Source organism: Microcaecilia unicolor, chromosome 7 (assembly GCF_901765095.1).
Source record: "Microcaecilia unicolor chromosome 7, aMicUni1.1, whole genome shotgun sequence".
In the NCBI taxonomy this organism is placed as follows: domain Eukaryota; kingdom Metazoa; phylum Chordata; class Amphibia; order Gymnophiona; family Siphonopidae; genus Microcaecilia; species Microcaecilia unicolor.
Genome location: NC_044037.1, coordinates 277,022,017 through 277,042,587, shown reverse-complemented (window position 1 = coordinate 277,042,587; position 20,571 = coordinate 277,022,017). Strand labels below are relative to the sequence as shown.

At 43.7% G+C, this 20,571-nt stretch overlaps 1 protein-coding gene across 1 annotated transcript in view; it reads right to left on the bottom strand.

Moving 5' to 3' along the window:
• LOC115474542 (extended synaptotagmin-3-like) overlaps positions 1–20,571 on the bottom strand; it is a 161,736-nt gene that overhangs the window by 56,173 nt on the left and 84,992 nt on the right. The window contains exons 5-7 of the mRNA XM_030210044.1: positions 8,198–8,267; positions 7,681–7,770; positions 2,491–2,546 (exon numbers count right to left, since the gene is read on the bottom strand). Coding sequence (XP_030065904.1) covers positions 2,491–2,546; positions 7,681–7,770; positions 8,198–8,267 — 216 coding nt within the window. The remainder of the gene's footprint in view (positions 1–2,490; positions 2,547–7,680; positions 7,771–8,197; positions 8,268–20,571) is intronic.

The following is a 20,571-nucleotide window of genomic DNA, read 5'->3' as shown; positions in this document are numbered from 1 at the left end:
AGTCTTCTGAACGACTATCAGTGCGGAGATTACACGCGGACCACTGGACCCTGAGGCAGGTCTATGAAACGGCGGCCATCGTTGGTCGTGGCCGATGTGTAGGAAGAACCCGCATGATAGAACACCTGATGAAGTTAAGTAAAATCCGGTGCAAATTTTGTTGTATCAAGTGAAGTTATTGAACTGATAAGATCATCTAGATTCACAGAGGTTTTCTGGCCGATGATGAAGAAGTCCAGCCCCTGAAGCTTTGTTTGTATGCTGGGGGCTTCTCGAGGCCTTTCCTCTGTATAAAGTCAGACATTTTGATGCCTTATAACTGATATCTCCCCACTTTCTAGATTTTCATCGGAATAAATAGGGAGATTACCTCCTGGTTAGATTTATAATTTTCTGTAGCTAACCAAGTACAAAAATAGTCCATTACAGTTTAATTGTGTAATTTCAAAGTGGAGTTGTTATTTTTGCTTTTGTAAGCCATTTTGGGCAGTTCTATAAAAATGGGATATAACAGCAACAGAAAAGGCTTAAACTAGAGAACAAGAATGTACTGTCACCGGCGTAGGAAGGGGGGGGGGTGGTGGGGCGGTCCGCCCCGGGTGCACGCCGCTGGGGGGGTGTCGGCTCCGCTGGTTCCTTGCTCTCTCTGCCCCGGAACAGGTTACTTCCTGTTCCGGGGCAGAGAGAGCAGGGAACCAGCGGAGCCGATGCAGCTCCCAGCGACGTGCACTCGGGGCGGAGTGGCCCTCCCACCCGTCCCCTTTCATATGCCAGTGGTAAGAATGGGCTCCGGGGGGAGGGGGGTGCGCCGTGCTGCACCCGGGGAGGGGGTGTGCAGCGGCGACCCGCCCCGGGTGTCAGCTGCCCTCGCCATGGCACTGTGTACTGTTAATGCTTCCTGCGGAAATTCAAGTTACTTTCTGAGCTACCACAGAAAATTCAACACTTACACATTAAAAAAAAAAAAAAAGCCAAGTCAGCCATGGTACAGAACAGTCAATGAAGGTGGATCATTAAAAAAATAACTTTATAAACCTTTTTCCCTTATAACATTAGATCACACCTAAAAGTATATGCAGTGCAAGCCAGGGTACATTTGTAGAGCAAGTGCTCTGAGGAGATGAGTTTGGATGGGGCGTGGGCAGAGTTGCAATTTATTAACTTAAGATTTACACCTGCTCCTGAAGAAGGGGAAAACCTCAGTGCCCACAATCTAGGCACTATTTCTTCAAGATCTGTGCTAGTATTTTATGAAGACACACAGGGCCCCTTTTACAAAGCGGAAGTAAGCCCAACGCGGGCTTACCGCTCACCTAAAAAAAAAGTACCACCGGGCTACAGTTCCCACCCCCAGCGCATGTCATATCCAGCGCTATAAAAATGTTTTTATGTCCAGTGGACTGTATAGAAGGGGGACCCAGGCCCATATCCCGCTCTATCTGCTACACTTGTGGTGGAAAACAGTGGCGTAGCTACATGGGGCCTGGGCCCCAGTAGATTTGCCCCTGGACCCCCTGCCGACCCTCTCGAGCCCCCCTCCTGCTGCCAACCCTCCCCCGCTGTCGCCGTGGACTACCTTTGCTGGCGGGGGACCCCAATCCCCGCCAGCCAAGGAGGTCCTCTTCTTCCTCCGATTCAAAGGCTTTGTTTTGTTTCTGACGTCCTGCACATTGTACATGCAGGACATCAGACTCACAGAAACAGAACGAAGCCTTGCAGATCAGCCAGGCTTCGTTCTGACGTCGAATCAGAGGAAGAAGAGGACCTCCTCAGCTGGTGGGGATTGGGGTCTCCCACCAGCAAAGGTAGCCCACGGCGGGGGAGGGTTGGCGGCGGGAGGGGGGTCGAGAGGAGCGGTGGGGGGGGTCGGCAATGGTGAGGGGGGTCATCGTTGGCGGGGGGAGGGGTCAGTAATGGCAGGGGGGCTAAAATGTGCCCCCTCACCTCGGGCTCTGGACCCCCCTCCCGCCAAAGTCTGGCTATGCCCCTGGTGGAAAGTGTGAGCCCTCCAAAACCCACCAAAAACCTATAGTACCCACATATAGGTGACACCTGCAGGCAAAAGGGCTATTGTAGTTGTCTACAGTTGGATACTGTAAGGTTTTTTTTGGTAGGTTTTGAAGGTCTCATCATAAAATATAAGAGGGTAACGGTGAGATGTGTACCTGGGACCATTTTTGTGAAGTCCACTGCACTGCCCCCTAGGGTGCCCCACTGCTCTGCTGGGATGTTTGTGTGGCCAGTCTAATAAGAATGCTCCCCCACCCCAATATCCTAATGGCTTGATTTTGTGCATTTTTTGAAAAATAAAAAATAAAAAGACGTTTTGCCGGTTTGAAAATGGCTACGTTCGTTATTTGGATTCTGGACATTTTGAGCAAAACATCCAAAGTCGGACTGAGATGTAATATCAAAAATGCCCCTCCAAATCTATCTGAGGGACTAGCACACACTTCTTTAGCAAAAACCACACGAGTGAACAATGTCTACCTGACTCCAGGGATTTCCAGGAGGTTTGTTAATCCCGTCCAGTTGATTTCCAGGTGCTAGAAGAATAAGAAGAATTCAAGAGAATGTTATCAAGTTATTCTCATATAAAAAATGTACAATTCTTTAATGCGGCATGGATCCAAGTTGTAAGCCAGTTTCAGCTGCTTCAGTTCTGAAGGCAGGCTATACCACAGGACATTTCAGGGATAATTTTAAAAAGCATTTTCTGAAAACGAAGAATGTCTCCAATCATTTTGTTCAGAGTTAGACACGCATAGAAACTAGGCACACAGTAATCTAGCTCCTTCTTTTAAGAGACATTTGCATAGGCATTCCCAGGGGTATAGTTAAGAGGTGCAGTGCATTTTATAACAATGAGTGCATGCATGCATGCATATCTGCACCATGGGGGAACTTCTGGGAACCTATTTTATAAAAGACTCATAGAAGCCTACGTTGCCTTTATAAAATACTGAAGGTGTATTTTGGGAATCGTTTTTTAAAACTAGGTGCCTGTTATGATATTATCACCTAGAATATTATTCACAGTACTACTGCTCTCAACAGAGGTAGCCCCTGGGCTTTTGTTTCCCAGTACCAGAAAAGGACAATAAGTCGACAAATTCTATTAACAGGCGGCTTTGCCAGTCTGTCTTGTAACTTGGGGCATTGCTGTTGATGTGACTCTGGTTTAGACAAGACATTGGTGTTCCACTAATGCAAGAAGCGACAAGAACATTTATGGTCAAATTAGAGTTGGCATTTGAGAAGCATTAAAGAACTTAACGGAGTTTAAAAAAGGTTTGGACGGCTTCCTAATGGAAAAGTCCATAGACCATTATTAAATGGACTTGGGGAAAATCCACTATTTCAGGGATAAGCAGTATAAAATGTTGTGTACTTTGTTGGGATCTTGCCAGGTATTTGTGGTCTGGATTGGCCACTGTTGGAAACAGGATGCTGGGCTTGATGGACCTTTGGTCTTTCCCAGTATGGCAATACTTACGTACCTTTCAAATCTACTATAAATCTGGTATATTTTTCTCTCTCTATTGGCTTTAGACCTATTTCATCTGACTGAAGAGTTCGGCGTTTGCAGAATTACAAGTGTGTACTCTAATTATAGATCCCAATAGATTCTCTCAGGGGCAATTTCTCCAAATGGGTTAGTTTTGTGCATACTATGACAGGAATGAACTCACTTCTCAGCCAGGGTGTGTGGCGTACGATCTCAGTCGCTCAGATCTACTGCTAATACTCGCCATAAAACTCACACTGTGCCAAAAAAGAGCCTCCCTCTGCAGCTTATAAGATGTATAGGCAACTTATCCAGATGTGCTTGGAAATTTCTTTAAACGGTATCCTGTGATGATCTTTTACAAATGTCTCATCTAAATTTACAGCAGGAAACAGAAGGCCAGCAACCCTTGCAGACCCGCAAGTCAAACGAACACAGCGAGGGTGACAATGGAAAGAGCAGCAGACAATGACTCAACACATCTGCCCTTTTGTGATATCCAAGACCCAACACGAGTCTCTAGAGAGTTCAAGCGTTTATACAAGTTTTCTACTGTAAAGAATCCAGATATCAGACATCATCTGCATTCCGTTTTAGCCTAGCTAAGTATCAAGACATATCCTCAGAAGACTCCCGAGGAAGGCCTTTTTAGGCTGAAACACGATTCGTGTTTAGTCTTGGATATCACAATAAAGCAGATTTGTTTGATCATCGTCTGCTGCTCTTTCCATTGTCACCCTCGCTGTGTTCATCTAAATTTACCACCTAAAGTTCAGGATCGGAACACTACAGGGTACTGCCATGTACCGTAAGAGCTGGAGCATCTCATTCAGTTCTCTCCACTCCTCACCATGGACAGAACATCCAGGCTGGCTCAGACCAATGGTTCACCAAGCGCAGCATCCTGCCCAACAGTGGCCAATCTTGGCAGATCTCAATGCTGAGATCTATTCCCAGTCACAATCCCCGAACCCACGTACAGTACCCTATGGCATGCACTTCAATTTCTTTAAATTCAGATTAGCCCGGGGCTTAACTTCTGATGGAATGGTTCAGAACTGAATTTCCAGTATCTTTTTCAGCATCTTGGGAAGGAAGAGACCAAGCAAGTGAAATCTGGGATCTACCCAGTCCCCTGATGTGGCCAGGTCTGAAGAGAAGCAGCAAGGCAGGTCAATTTCAGTATTTTGTTGTGTTTATTTATTTGTTTGTTTGTTGCATTTGTATCCCACATTTTCCCACCTATTTGCAGGCTCAATGTGGCTTACATAGTTCCGTCATGGCGATCGCCATTCCAGAGTGAAAGATACAATTGGTATTACATAAAGAACATGGGTGATAAAGTGGAATTAACAATCCGGTATAAAGAGATCACATTCGAGTTAACAGATAAGGCGGTAATGCGTTAAAGTTCATATGATGAATCATTGTGGTATGCTTTGTTTAAGAGGCAAGTCTTCAGTGATTTCCGAAAGTTGATTCGGTCGCGTATTCTTTTCACGTCAGGGGGTAATGCATTCCATAGTTGCGTACTCATGTAGGAAAAGCTGGATGCGTGTGTTAATTTGCATTTTAGTCCTTTGCAGCTGGGGAAGTGGAGATTCAGGAATGTGCTTGCTGAACTTTTAGTGTTCCTGGGTGGCAGGTCTATGAGGTCTGACATGTAGACCGGGGCATCTCCATAAATGATTTTATGAACCAGGGTGCAGACCTGGTTATGAAGCTGCATCCCATTACATGCTGTGCCAGACAGTGTGGGAGCACCCAGAGTAAGCTGCCATTGCAATTAAAACTGTGTCTGTGCAGTAGATGCAGTAAATGTAGGACAGACACTGGGCATGCCCCCTGCATTTACCACAGAGGCTTTGCACTTACCACTTGCTAGTTTTTGCTTCTAATGTGGGTAAGTACAAGAAAAATAAAAAATAAAAATAACCCCAAAAGAAAAGAAAGAAAAAAACAAAAACCTTATCCCAATTTAGAAAACAAGCCCCTTATCTATTCTATTTATTTATAATTATCATTTGTATATGATTTGTAAACATGGACCTGTTTTTATCTTATTATATTTATTTTCGTATGTTATCATTTCCCTGTTTTATAACCTACTAGTAAAACAGGCCTGTTTCTGACACAAATGAAACGGGCGCTAGCAAGGTTTTCCTCAGAGTGTGTATGTTTGAGAGAGCGAGAGTGTGTGAGAGAGAGAAAGTGTGTGTGAGAGATGGAGTGTGTGAGTGAGAGACAGAATGAGTGAGAGAGAGACAGACAGACAGACAGACAGAGTGTGTGTGTGTTTGTGTCAGAGAGAGAGTGTGTGAGAGACAGAGTGTATGTGTGTGTGAGTGAGTGTGTGAAAGAGAGAGAGATAGAGTGTGTGTGAGAGAGAGATAGAATGTGTGAGAGAGAGTGTATGTGAGAGATAGATAGAATGTGTGAGAGAGAGTGTATGTGAGAGATAGAGAGTGAGTGTGTGTGTGTGGGGCTCCAAGTTCCATGACCCCCTCCTTCCCTCCCTCCTCCCCTCCGAGTTCCAGGCCCCCCTTCCGTCCGAGGTACAGGCCCCCTCCCTCCCTCTCCTCCCTCCCTCTCTCTCCTCCCCTCTGAGTTCTTGGCCCCCCCCTTCCCTCCGAGTTCCATGCCCCCCTCCCTCTCCTCCCCAGTGTGTTCCATGCCCCCCTTTCCTCGGAGTGTGTATGCTTGAGAGAGAGAGTGTGTGGGTGAGAGTGTGTGAGAGAGAATGAGTGAGAGACAGACAGACAGACAGAGTGTGTGTGTGTGTGTGTGTTTGTGTCAGAGAGACAGAGTGTGTGTGTGAGTCTGTGTGTGAGAGAGAGTGTATGTGAGAGACAGAGAGTGAGTGTGTGTGTGTGAGAAAGTGAAGCCTTCAAGCCTTGAAGCATTCGTGCGCTCTGTAAGGCTCCATCTCCTCAACTGACGACACGTAGTTCCGGAACGTTGCAGGAACGCTTCAAGGCTTGAAGGCTTCACTTTCTCGGCTTCAGAATGTTGGAGGTGCATTTTATTATATAGTTAAAATGTGCCAGAGTTTTTATAGCTTCATCTTCTATATGATTTTTATTCATTATATTTATGATCCTCGATTCATTTTAATGTACTTGGCTAATTGATGTAGTCCCCTTCCTGTTTTTGAATATGATTTGGAATGTTTTTAATTCTATAATGTACGAATGGTTTTCATGTGTCGGCATTTGCACACCAAGCCACTAGCGTAGCTTAGTTAACGGGGGGGGGGGGGGGGGGGGTAAATCTGTTAACGCACCTTAGTAAAAGGACCCCTTTGCATTTTACTGATAATATGAGACATTTTTTTAGTTCCATCCTTCCATTGCTTTTTTATTCCTTTTCTCATCGTTATTTGATGCCTTGTGCTGCCTTAGTATTGTATTATGCACTTTCTAGTTCCCTGACGTAGACATCATGCCAAAGCATGGTGGGCACTTACACAATACTAATGGACACATCCTACATTTGGACAATCATCATAGACTGTTGGCAGTCTATATAAATCTGCATGTAACTAGTTTGTCAAATTTTATTTTATACTGGTGTATTTGGCTTGTTTCCATTTGCACTTGGGTTGGCCTTTTCCACATATATATATATATATATATATATATATATATATATATACACACACTACTTCCAACAAGCAACCGTTGCAATTAAAATACAAATCTTTATTAAATATACAATAGCAAAATATTCCACAATATTGTATGGATGATGTATGGATGATACTAGATAATAATTGGAATATTTTGATATTGTGGAATATTTTGATATTGTATATTTAATAAAGATTTGTATTTTAATTGCAACGGTTGCTTGTTGGAAGTAGTGATTACAGTGCAACCAATATTTAGCACTGAACCTAGAATAGAATTGTGTGTGTGTATATATATATATATATATATACACACACACACACATATATATATATATATATGTGTGTGTGTGTGTGTGTATATATGTATGTGTATGTATATATATATATATATTTTTTTTTTGGCAGACCTTTATCTTTGTGAACATGAGTGGTATTAATTTTAAGGCCTGAAAAAGTCCAAAACGCCTTTGGCTGTGAATTTTAACTAAGTTCGGGACCAAATTTACGAATGGAAAATCAATATTAAAAAAAAAACACTTACAGGTTTCTGAATGAAAAACATGGTCACAGCTCCCACAAAAGGTAATTGAGAAAGGAGAGGTGCTAGGATCACCCGCAAAGTCCCATGGATCTATGAACAAATCAGAGCAAACAAGTGTAAAAAAGCAAGGAATCAATATCTGTCTCAAAACTAAAACACTTCCCACCATAACATAAATAATCTGTTTTCAGAGCTGCCAAGTTATCCAGTTCTGGTAGGGAATCCTTGTGGCCAGTCCTGGTTTTAAAGTTCCATCCCAAAGCAGTATGGGATTGAAATCTGCTGCATGTCCCATAACGTACCAGCATGAGGATGGCAGAAATCCAGGAATGGCCTACAATTTCCTTCTAGAACTGGGTAACTTTGAAGCTCTGTTTTTTTTTACTCCACTTTGCATGCCCAGATGCATAGGCAGAGCTTGTGGTGGGCATGGGAGGTGAAACCCACCTCCCAAATGTTGTAGGTGCTATTATTAAAGTGACCCCTATCGACCTAGGCATGCGTGTTCTTTACGTACCTGAATTCCTTTCACTCCTGCCTTACACAATTTCTTCACTTCCACGTTGATCTCGCAGTCTCCTATGTAGCTGCAAAAAGAGAAGGGGGTTTATGCACAGTGTCTTCTGAACCAGCATGGGGCTAAGAGTTTGAGAAACTGTCAGAGTTCTGCTAGTTTTTGCAGAGCTTGACTTACAGGAAATGCAATGCCACCATTCTACTGCCGTTTCCCCTCCCATCCGTCCCTTATTCTGCGTCTCTTATACAGACTGTTTCTAGGGCAAAGATTTTCCTGCTGACATCTAATTGGGTAGGGAGGTTCCTGCCTCCATGTGGACTCCACTCAGAATTCTAATCCTCACGTTTATGTTTAGTACAATGCTTGCAATATCACCCTTAAAACAGAATATCAGAAATGCAGCTGACATGAGAACAGAACTTAAGAGTAGCCATACTGGGTCAGACCAATGGTCCATCTAGCCCAGTATCCTCTTTTCCAAACAGTGGCCAAGCCAGGTCACAAGTACCTAGCAGAAACCCAAATTGTGGCAACATTCCATACTACAAATCCCAGGGCAAGTAGTTGCTTCCCATATCTGTCTCAATAGAAGACTACGGACTGTTGGTGCCATGGCTGAGGTCTGTTAGATGGTGGAGTAAGGAGACAGAGTGGGTGGGTCTGGTTGGGAAGGCATGACAGGGCAGAGAGGGGTGGAGCTTGGGCAGATCAGGGTGGAGTCGAGGGCATGGCTTAACATCTCCCTCTCAAAGATTGGACCCCCTTGGCAGCTCTGTTGTAGTAGACTGTGCCTGTTTCTTGGAGTTTACAGTCTAATGTGTTCCTGTCAAGTTGCTGAATACACCTACTAGCACCATGTCATAAATGAAACAATAATAGCTGCTCCTATAAACTGCAACCATGACAAAAAGGATCAAGTACTAAATTTCTCAACCTGCACTTCCCCAACTGCAAAGGACTAAAATACAAGATGATGCACGATACCACCTTCTCTTACATGAGCACGAAGTTATGGAACGCACTACCTAGAGACCTGAAAACAATCAACGAAACAACTATCTTTCGCAAATCCCTCAAGACGTATTTCTTCAACAAAGCCTACAATGAAAACCCAGAACCTTACTAATCCACCTCTGAAAACCCACCGTCTAATATACCTAATAAATTCCTTCCTCCTTCTCTCTACTTCTTCCCTTAATTAATCTCTGCACAACAATAATTGTACCTGACATCCAGGATTAACTGTATTTAACAAAATTATGTAAGCCACTTTGAGCCTGCAAATAGGTGGGAAAATGTGGGATACAAATGCAATAAATAAATAAGGATAAATAGGAATTTCATAAAATGACACCTTTAATATGAGCACAGCCCTTGATCACACCCACAAACCGATTCAGATATAATTGTGCCCTGGACTTCCCCATTATGGGCAAATAATTGGAGCAGTAGAAGTGCAAGTCCAGCCTGTGTATTAATGGTGCAAAACAAATACTAATCAAATCCAAACAAGCAGCGTGGTGTTGTCTATATCAAAACAAGGACATAGTAACATTGTAACATAGTAGATGACGGCAGAAAAAGACCTGCATGGTCCATCTAGTCTGCCCAAGATAAACTCATATCTTGAATTTGTACCTGTCTTTTTCAGGGCACAGACCGTATAAGTCTGTCCAGCAGTATTTCCCGCCTCCCAACCACCAGTCCCGCCTCCCATCACCGGCTCTGGCACAGACCCCGTATAAGTCTGCCCTCCCCTATCCTAGCCTCTCAACCACCAACCCCTCTTCCCCCCGCCAGGTAATGATGCTGAAACTCCAGGTCTATACAGTGAGTAACCTGAAAGCAGTGGTAAAGAAATGACCAGATCCCCACCCAAGTGAACTGCTACACCACTTCTCCCACCATACAATGGGTATGATCCACTGGTCCTCAGAGATAGAGCAGTCAATTTTTATTCCTGAGTACATCAAAGCAGTCCAACTTAGTCCAGAAAAAAGAAGGAAAAGTCTCAACAAGTGCTGCAATATTGAATGTTGTTCATTAATTGCATGCACAACAAGTCATCATAGACTGAAAAACCCCCCAAAAAATAAATCTATTTTTATTTTCTTATATTTATAAATGCTTATATTCGCACATAGTTCCAGCTCTAAGAAGTCAAACAAAACCACAAAATAACTTATCTTTTAACAAATCCGTCCTGCGTATAGACTCCGACGGTCCCGTTTCGTATTTCTTCCTCAGGGAACCCAGACGCGGACTTGTGCATAAATTGCGTGACTAAAAAAACGCTGGACTGGACGCTGAATCAGCTGACAAAACAAATACTGACAGAATAATGTATCTGGCTTGAGAATTCGATTGTTTCTATCTGTCCACTGGACCTTTTCAAGGCATAGATCTGCTCTGCTGAGAAAACAAAGGAACCCGATTATACTAGGCCTTGATAAAGAAGAGATACTCAGGAATAAAAATTGACTGCTCTATCTCTGAGGACCAGTGGATCATACCCATTGTATGGTGGGAGAAGTGGTGTGTAGCAGTTCACTTGGGTGGGGATCTGGTCATTTCTTTTCCACTGCTTTCAGGTTACTCACTGTATAGACCTGGAGTTTCAGCATCATTACCTGGCAACCAAGGCTATACCAGGAGATTATTTCCAGTACATCTGGAATAAAAGTCCCCGGGGAAGTGTTGATAAGGTAAAGTAAAAGCAATTTAGTGACGTAGCCTTCAGTGGAACTGGAACAGCTGTGGCAAAATCCCTCTCCACCCTGGTGCATGTAAATCATTTAGCTCAAACTATAGGGCATGCAGAAGCTTGTCCGGTCTCAAACACAAGCATTTCATCAAAAAGGAGGAATGCAAAATATAGATATTCAAGCAACGTTTTCCACCATAAAGGTTTTAGTAACGGGCAAATTACCCAGATGACACCGCAGTCAGAATTAGAACACCTAACTTTCTGGATTAGACACAGTCCGGCCGATATTCAAAACAATTAAAGCGGGCAGGAGAGGCTGCCATAATCTGCTATTGAGACAGACATGGGGGGAAGCCACTGCTTGCCCTGGGATTGGTAGCATGGAATGTTGCCACTCTTTGAGATTGTGAATGGAATGTTGCCACTCTTTGAGATTGTGAATGGAATGTTGCTACTCTTTGGGGTTCTGCCAGATACTTTTGACCTAGATTAGCCACTGTTGGAAACGGGATACTGGGCTAGATGAACTATTGGTCTGATCCAGTATGGCTGTTCTTATGACTGGGGCAAGTGGCGCCTTATAGACAACAAATTTACTGATGCATGCATCTGGCAAAGTGGACTCTGGTCCGCAAAAGCTTCATGTCTCAAATTGTTTAGAAGGCGCCGCCTAAGCAGTTTACAAATCCAATACAATGATGGATAACCTTTAACAACAAAACGTTCAAAAGGAAGTTACAATGGGGAAAAAAAGGATTAGGATTTCAGAACAAATAACAGGAGGACAAGAGTTACTACACTGTCGGCTGCGAACCAGGGTTCTCATATTGTGGAAGTTATCTGGGATGCAACTGAGGAAAAGCATTGGTGAAGAAATGGGACTTAAGTGAGGTTTTGAATTTCTGGTGTTAGTGTTCAGTCTTACTAAGAGAATAATATTTGGAGTGGAGGAATAGCCTAATGATTAGTTGCGGTGGGCTCAGAACCTGGGGAACTGGGTTCGATTCCCACTGCAGCTCCTTGTGAATCTGGGCAAGTCACTTAACCCTCCATTGCCCCTGGTACAAAATAAGTACCTAAATATATGTAAACTGCTTTGAATGTAGTTGCAAAAACCTCAGAAAGGTGGTATATCAAGTCCCATTTCCCTTTCCCTATTTGAGATTCTACATGGAATGTTGCTGTTGCTACTATTTGAGATTCTGGAATGTTGCTACTATTGAGATTTTAGTGCTACTATTTGAGATTCTACATGGAATGTTGCTATTCCACTGGCAACATTCCATGTAGAAGCCTGCCCTTGCAGATCAGCAATGCGGCCGCGCAAGCTTCTGTTTCTGTGAGTCTGACGCCCTGCACGTACGTGCAGGATGTCAGACTCACAGAAACAGAAGCCTGCGCTGCCGCATTGGTCATCTGCAAGGGCAGGCTTCTACACGGAATGTTGCTAGTGGAGGAGTAGCCTAGTGGTTAGTGCAGCAGACTTTGATCCTGGGGAACTGAGTTTGATTCCCACTGCAGCTCCTTGTGACTCTGGGCAAGTCACTTAACCCTCCATTGCCCCTGGTACAAAATAAGTACCTGAATATATGTAAACTGCTTTGAATGTAGTTGCAAAAACCTCAGAAAGGCGGTATGTCAAGTCCCAGCTCCCTTTCCCTATTTGAGATTCTACATGGAATGTTGCTGTTGCTACTATTTGAGATTCTGGAATGTTGCTACTATTGAGATTCTGTTGCTACTATTTGAGATTCTACACAGAATGTTGCTAGTGGAGGAGTAGCCTAGTGGTTAGTGCAGCGGACTCTGATCCTGGGGAACTGGGTTCGGTTCCCACTGCAGCTCCTTGTGACCCTTGATCTAAAACTTAGATTGTGAGCCCACTAGGAACAAAAAAATATATATATCTGAATATAATAAATGTAAACTGCTTTGGTTGTACCACAGAAAGGCAGAATATCATATCCATGACCCTTTACCCTTTAATAGAAAGTGGTAAATTATTCTAAAGTGTCAGAGCAACGAATCTAAAGCAAACGTGTCTGAGAACATCAAGCCAAATACGGTGATGGGAGAGGACAGTGAGAAGATGTTGTTGTGAGGAACGTAGGGTCTGACGTGGAACATACGGAATAAGAAGATTAGATAGAGAATTGGGTAGACCAGAATACATTACTTGATGAACTATCATCAGATACTTAAAAAAGAATGATATAAGTCACTGAGAGCCAATGCTCAGAAATGAACAAAACAGATACATGGTCATGTTTTTTCTTACCAGATAATAACTTAATAGCAGTGTTTTGAACAAGCTATAGATGCTGTCTCTGAGTCTGAGTGGCAGACTATAATACAAGGCATTACAGTAATCTATTTTCAAAATGACTAATATGGCTACTCCTTTGAAAGTGGCTTTAACCATTTGCACATGAGGATCAACTTGCAAGTAGCTCTGTTTTCGCTCAGCTACAGTTCTCTCTTATCACCCCCTGTGGCCTAGCCCTCCCTTAGCCAGAATCTCCCCCATTCTTTCCTTGATGCCCACCACCCCCTCTCTCTGTCCTGTCCCTACCTGTGGCCAGAATGCCACCTATTAGCATGCCCTCTCTCTGTCCAGTCCCTATGTCCAGAATACTCTCCCTTTCCTTCCTTCATACCTAGCACCCCCTCTCTGTGGCCTGTCCCTCCCTTAACCAGAATCTCCCCATTCTTTCCCTCATGTCCAGCATCCCCTCTCTGTGTCCTGTCCATCCTTGTGGTCAGAATTCTACCCCCTTACATGCCCTCTCTCTGTCCAGTATCATCTCCCATTCCTTGTCTCATGTTTAGCATTCCTCCTCTATATCTTTTTTCTCCCCCCCCCACCCCCCAATTTTGCATCTCCTCTATTTCTCTACCCTCTATGTCCTTATTCCCCACTACCCTAGTTCCTTTACATTTTTCATCTAGGTCATATTTCCTGCATGGCCGCCCACCCACCCCTCCCTCACTTAAGCTCTCTTCTAGATCTCCCTGTCCCCTGCAGCAGCTCCTTTCCCTGCAACCCTGCTGGCCCTTCATCAGTACTTGCCACCGATCACCCGAAAACCTGTAGGCAGAGGCGATGTCATCCACAAACGGCAGCACGGGACCTCCCAGCCGCATGCCCGCTAACAGCTCTGCAGCGTCCCGCCCCTTAGGACACAAACTTCCTGTTTCCATGAAGTCAGGATGCTGCAGATTCATCAGCGAAACACGGCTGGGAGGTTCTGCGCTGCCGGAAGGTCTTCGGGCGATCTGGTGCAAAACAGCAGCGGAGAAGGGACCGACAGTGGTGTTTAGCAGAAAACCAGCAATTACAAGTCTGCTTTTTCTGTCCTGCTGGCTTCCTCCTGTGAAAACCAGCCAGGCCAGCTGCTGCTGGGTGTGCCTGGGACGAATGTGGATGGGTCCAGGCCCACCTGTGTCTACGCCCCTAGGATGACAGTGTTGTTCACAAAAAATAGAGACTGAAGGAAGGAGAAAATCAATTCCTGAAACCTTTTCGTTTTGCAGTGGTAGCATTTCATGTCCCTGTGCTTCTAATGTAGTGCTCTGTATTTACTAAATGACAGTTGTTTTAAGAAACATCAGTATAACCACCCCCTCCACAAGCATTATGTATTCCTTAGGCTGGCTGGTCCCAAGTATACATATGTGGCATCACATCATACCCTATGCTATCTTGTTGGGTAGACTGAATGGACTGTCAGGCCATTATCTGCCATCATCAACTATTCTTATTGAGCTGTGCAACCAGAAAAAGCAATTCAGTATAACATTATCTGTAGTTCCAGGATCTCTTCTCTCTGGTCTTTTTGGTATAAACCAGTGGTGTGCTGGAGCCGGCTCGCATGAGCCAGTTGTTAAATTTTACTGATTTTTGCGAGCCGGTTGTTGGAGTCAGGCAGCGAGCACACAAGCATCCGGGTTTTTTTTTCTCCTCCTCTCTCCCTCCTCCCTAAGCCCCCACCCGCCCATAGGCTCCCAGCATGCCTCGTCATGTCGTCCCTTAGGATCACCATCCCCCCCCCTCACCGTAGCCTTTTCTCTGCTAGATCCCACCCACAGGAAGTTGCATCAGCAGGGCTGTAAACTACTCGGCAGAGACAAGGCTCCGGGTGGACCAGGCAGTGTCCGTGTTACCACTACAGCTGCTGGAGAGGGAATGAAAGCTGAGAGAGGTAGGACTCACAGAGGAACAGGAGAGAGATGATGCTGGGTTTGGATGAAGATAGAGACAGCATGAAGTAAAAAAAAAAAAAAAAGTTGAAGCTATTTAGGTTAGTCTGTTTCCCCTTCCCGCGCAGCTGTTTTTCGCCGTTAAACTCAAAACAAAATCAAGCAAACTTATGAGCTGCTGCATCTATGTTGCCGTTCTTTATTGTTGGTAGCATTTTAATTCAATCTCTCTTATATTTTCAAACATGCCAGCTTTGGCAGCATACAGATGTACACAGAGGTCAGAGGAAGTATAGTAATGGAATAACTTTTCATAGATAGAGTAGTAATTTGTTATCAATCATATTCAGTGTGTCATTTTAGAGGGGCTGGTTGTAGGGACACCCTAGCATGTATTATATTTGTTCAGAGATCTTTTTTCTCCTGGTAAAGGGCCATTAAAACAGATGTCATTATAAGGATCAGGTGCTCAACATTTAGAGTTTCTATCTATCTATTTATTTAGTTACTTATTTACCACATTTAACCCTGTTATTGGTGCAGAGATTTTTTTTTCTCCTGGTAAAACATATAGTAACATAGTAGATGACGGCAGAAAAAGACCTGCACGGTCCATCTAGTCTGCCCACGATAAACTCATATGTGTATACCTTACCTTGATTTGTACCTGTCTTTTTCAGGGCACAGACCGTATAAGTCTGTCCAGCAGTATTTCCCGCCTCCCAACCACCAGTCCCGCCTCCCATCACCGGCTCCGGCACAGACCCCGTATAAGTCTGCCCTCCCCTATCCTAGCCTCTCAACCACCAACCCCTCTTCCCCCGCCACCCAATTTCAGCTAAGCTTCTGTGGATCCATTCCTTCTGCACAGGATTTCTTTATGCCTATCCCACACATGTTTGAATTCCGTTACCGTTTTCATCTCCACCACCTCCCGCGGGAGGGCATTCCAAGCGTTCACCACCCTCTCCGTGAAGAAATACTTCCTGACATCTTTCCTGAGTCTGCCCCCCTTCAATCTCATTTCATGTCCTCTCGTTCTACCGCCTTCCCATCTCCGGAAAAGATTTGTTTGCGGCTTCTAAAACAGACATCATGTTATGGGAATCAGGTGCTGAATGTTCACAGTTTCTGTCAATTTATTTACTTATTTATGGCATTTTATCCCACGTTAAACTTGAATTAGATTGGAACCTGGAAGCATTTAAAAATAAAAAAAAATTTCCCGGAGAGAGTAATGCATGATCCCTCCCCCCGGCTCTCTCCCTGGGTATAGCCAGCTCTGCAATTTGGGGGGGGGGGGGGGGGCGCAGAGTTGGACCGGTGAGAGAGCCTGTTGTTAAAAATGTACCATCATTACAGCAATCCTAAACCGATATCCACACTCGCTCTTACGTTGTTGGTTTCTTTAGTCTTCGAGCAAGACTTGAACTCAATAATGAAGTTCTATTTTAAAAATGCTTTAAAAGAATTCTTGGGCGCACAAATCTGGATTTACCCGGATGTCACAAGAGCAACTCAGGAAAAACGGAGAAAGTTTCTTGCATTAAGAGAAGATACTAAAGCACTGGGGGCCAGTTTTTTACTGGCATACCCGTGCAAATGTATGATAAGATATGTGGGTAACAAATATGTTTTCTATGAACCGGATCAGCTGAAAAGCTTTATTGCTTTAAAGAAAATTACCAAATAACTTTCGGGACTAGTGTTGAGTAAAGTAATTGTAAAGCCCGTGGTTTGGGTCCAGGCCTTATTGCCTATTATGAACTAATATGATATATGTTCTCCTCAACTTTACTGACCTCCCCCTCTAAATTAGAGGTCTAAGAAAAGAGGAATATTTACTTTAGAATATTTTTTTGTTATTTCAGATAATATCTCTGTGTTTCTTGTACAAGATATATCTTGTGAATAAGGTTTGAAATATTATTTAAAAAAAAAAAAAAATTACCAACACACCACTGGTATAAACCATCATGCTATGTCTATATGTTACAAGATAACCAACCGTCCCTTTTTTCAAAGGCTCCAAGCTGCACAGCCGGCGTCAGGGAACTTCTAGATCTGTTTTGCCGCTTCCCGCCTCTTCCTCCAACTTCCACTTTGCATCACAGTTGTACAGTACAACGCAACACAACACTATCCTTGTCTCAGTTACTACATGCATGCTTCACGGTACAATAAAGACATTAAGAAGAGCTTGGCAGACTTAAAAGGCTAAGCTGCTTTTGGAGTAAGTGTATGATGTAACCGCTTAAACTTACACTGACAAACAGAACAGACTGCATGAAAAGAACTGCTAACACACTGGACTGTGTTGAAATTTGCCATGATAAGGATGCAGTATAAATGACAAACTGACTAATGCTTGCATTTTTTCCAGCATCAATCAACTGTATAATGTGGACTGCAAAATCAGTCCCTCTGCAGGCACTCACCAGGAGCGTCAATGATTACAAAGCAGCAAAGCGATAAATAGGCAAAATATTTTGAACGTACACCATTATATATGATGAAATTATTCACATTATTTAAACAGCATGCAATCAGCATGCTTCCTGGTGAGCTCTGAAGTCATGTTTCATTTTAATTTATTACATTTTGGTATTCCACCTTGTATATCATTATTCTAGGCAGATCTGAAACCTGTTCAGGTGGGCTCCGTGGTATGTCACCCTCAACTAAAAGTTCTATTTTCTTCTGATCATATTCTAAATTCCTTGTCTGTGGCAAACGTATTGCTAAACAGAAGAGGAGGATTCAATGGATTTTATTTCAGAACATCTATTAGAGCCACTTACGGTCAATTTTGCAACCTTTGAAAGGATCGACAAAGCCCAAGGGGCTGCATATTACAAGGACTGAGTGAACGCAGCCAATGATGGTCTACAGACTCTAGTCCAAAAAGCTTTCCATTGTGTCTCAAAAAGACCCCCCTCCCCCCACCTCCAAATCGTACTCCCAAACCCTCTTAAGAGCATCACATGAATATCTACAACTGAGCTTTGGCCTCATATAGAGTAGATGCCTTTTTAGGTAAATCTACATTTTTACAGTGCGTTAAAGAACCGAATGCACACGAACAAATGCACTAGCCCTACTGGAGCGACAAGTGCAGAATATGTTTCGTGTATGACTGCTGCAGACCCCCTAGGAGTGGCCTAGTAGTTAGGGTGGTGGACTTTGGTCCTGAGGAACTGAGTTCAATTCCCACTTCAGGCACAGGCAGCTCCTTGTGACTCTGGGCAAGTCACTTAACCCTCCATTGCCCCATGTAAGCCGCATTGAGCCTGCCATGAGTGGGAAAGCGCGGGGTACAAATGTAACAAAAATAAAATAGATACTATTGGAGATTCTAGATGGAATGTTGCTACTATTGAGATTCTGTTGCTACTATTTGAGATTCTACATGGAATGTTAATGTTGCTATTCCACTAGCAACATTCCATGTAGAAGTCTGCCCTTGCAGATCAGCCTCGCAGGCTTCTGTTTCTGTTTCACAGAAAGAGAAGCCTGTGCGGCTGTGTTGCTGATCTGCAAGGGCAGACTTCTACATGGAATGTTGCTAGTGGAGGAGTAGCCTAGTGGTTAGTGCAGTGGAACATGGAATGTTGCCAGTGGAGGAGTGGCCTAGTGGTTAGGGTGGTGGACTCTGGTCCTGGGGAACTGAGGTCAATTCCCACTTCAGGCACAGGCAGCTCCTTGTGACTCTGGGCAAGTCACTTAACCCTCCATTGCCCCAGGTACAAATAAGTACCTGTAAATGTAAGCCACATTGAGCCTGCCATGAGTGGGAAAGCGCGGGGTACAAATGTAAATAAAATAAATAAACATCATGCACAGATGATATCCCACCACATAGTACCTTCCCATATGAGTTAAACTCAAAATTATATATTTTTATTTACAGTACCTATAAAGAAATTGTAAACCGCAGCTGGAGGCACCCTCGGAAGGAGACTGGATTTTAAAGATATCTTTGATCAGTGAAATGGAGAAACTTACAGACAAAAGATTGGGACGTTACAGTGAATCCTCAGAGTTATGGACTCAATATCGGAACTTAGATGGGAGGGAGGGGGAGGGAGGTGAAGGGAGGGCGGGGGGGGGGGGGGGGGGAAGGGATTTTTGACTTTGTAAGTGATTGACTGTTTGATAAGTACTATGTTTGTTACTATAAAAATGAATAAATATTTTAAAATATAAAAAAAAAAAGAAATTGTAAACCGCTTAGGTCTAGGCAGTATATAAATACTGAAAATACATTAAAAAAATAAATAAAAATTTGCAATAATTATGTACGGACACAGAAAGCTCATTTACTACATTTCTCCAGCACTTACAGTGGTTCTACAAATGATACCATAAACAAGAGATTCCAGATATTTTCCAAACAACTTGTTCTGCTCCTCTAATCCCACAGCATTTAACTAGGGCTTCTATTTTTAGGAATCAATTTAGGATTCTTTGAGCGTACAAAAAGCAAAATTACTTACCTGCAGCAGGTGTTCTCCCAGGACAGCAGGCATATATTCTCACATATGGATGATGTGGTCCACGGAGCCCGGTGTGGAAACTGCAATAGTGCATTGCCCCCTACTGCGCATGCCTGAGTGCCCTACCGCTCAACACACGAGCACGGGATCACCAGTACAATACTAAAACTATGACAACTCCAAGGGGAAGCGGGAGGGATGTGAGAATATTTGCCTGCTGTCCTCGGAGAACACCTGCTACAGTTAAGTTTAAATTTTGCTTTCTCCGAGAACAAGCAGGCATGATATGATATGGGTGATCTGGGTGTCTTCGTCGATAATACGCTGAAACCTTCTACTCAGTGTGCTGCTACGGCTCGGAAAGCGAATAGAATGTTGGGTATTATTAGGAAAGGTATGGAAAACAGGTGTGAGGATGTTATAATGCCGTTATATCGCTCCATGGTGCGACCGCACCTTGAGTATTGTGTTCAATTCTGGTCGCCACATCTCAAGAAAGATATGGTAGAATTGGAAAAGGTGCAGAGAAGGGCGACTAAAATGATAGTGGGGAAGGTGCAGAGAAGGGCGACTAAAATGATAGTGGGGATGGGACGACTTCCCTATGAAGAAAGATTAAGGAGGCTAGGGCTATTCAGCTTGGAGAAGAGACGGCTGAGGGGAGACATGATAGAGGTATATAAAATAATGAGTGGAGTGGAACAGGTGGATGTGAAGCATCTGTTCACGCTTTCCAAAAATACTAGGACTAGGGGGGCATGCGATGAAACTACAGTGTAGTAAGTTTAAAACAAATCGGAGAAACTTTTTCTTCACCCAACGCGTAATTAAACTCTGGAATTCGTTGCCGGAGAATGTGGTGAAGGCGGTTAGCTTGGCAGAGTTTAAAAAAGGGTTAGACAGTTTCCTAAAGGACAAGTCCATAAACTGCTACTAAATGGACTTGGGAAAAATCCACAATTCCGGGAATA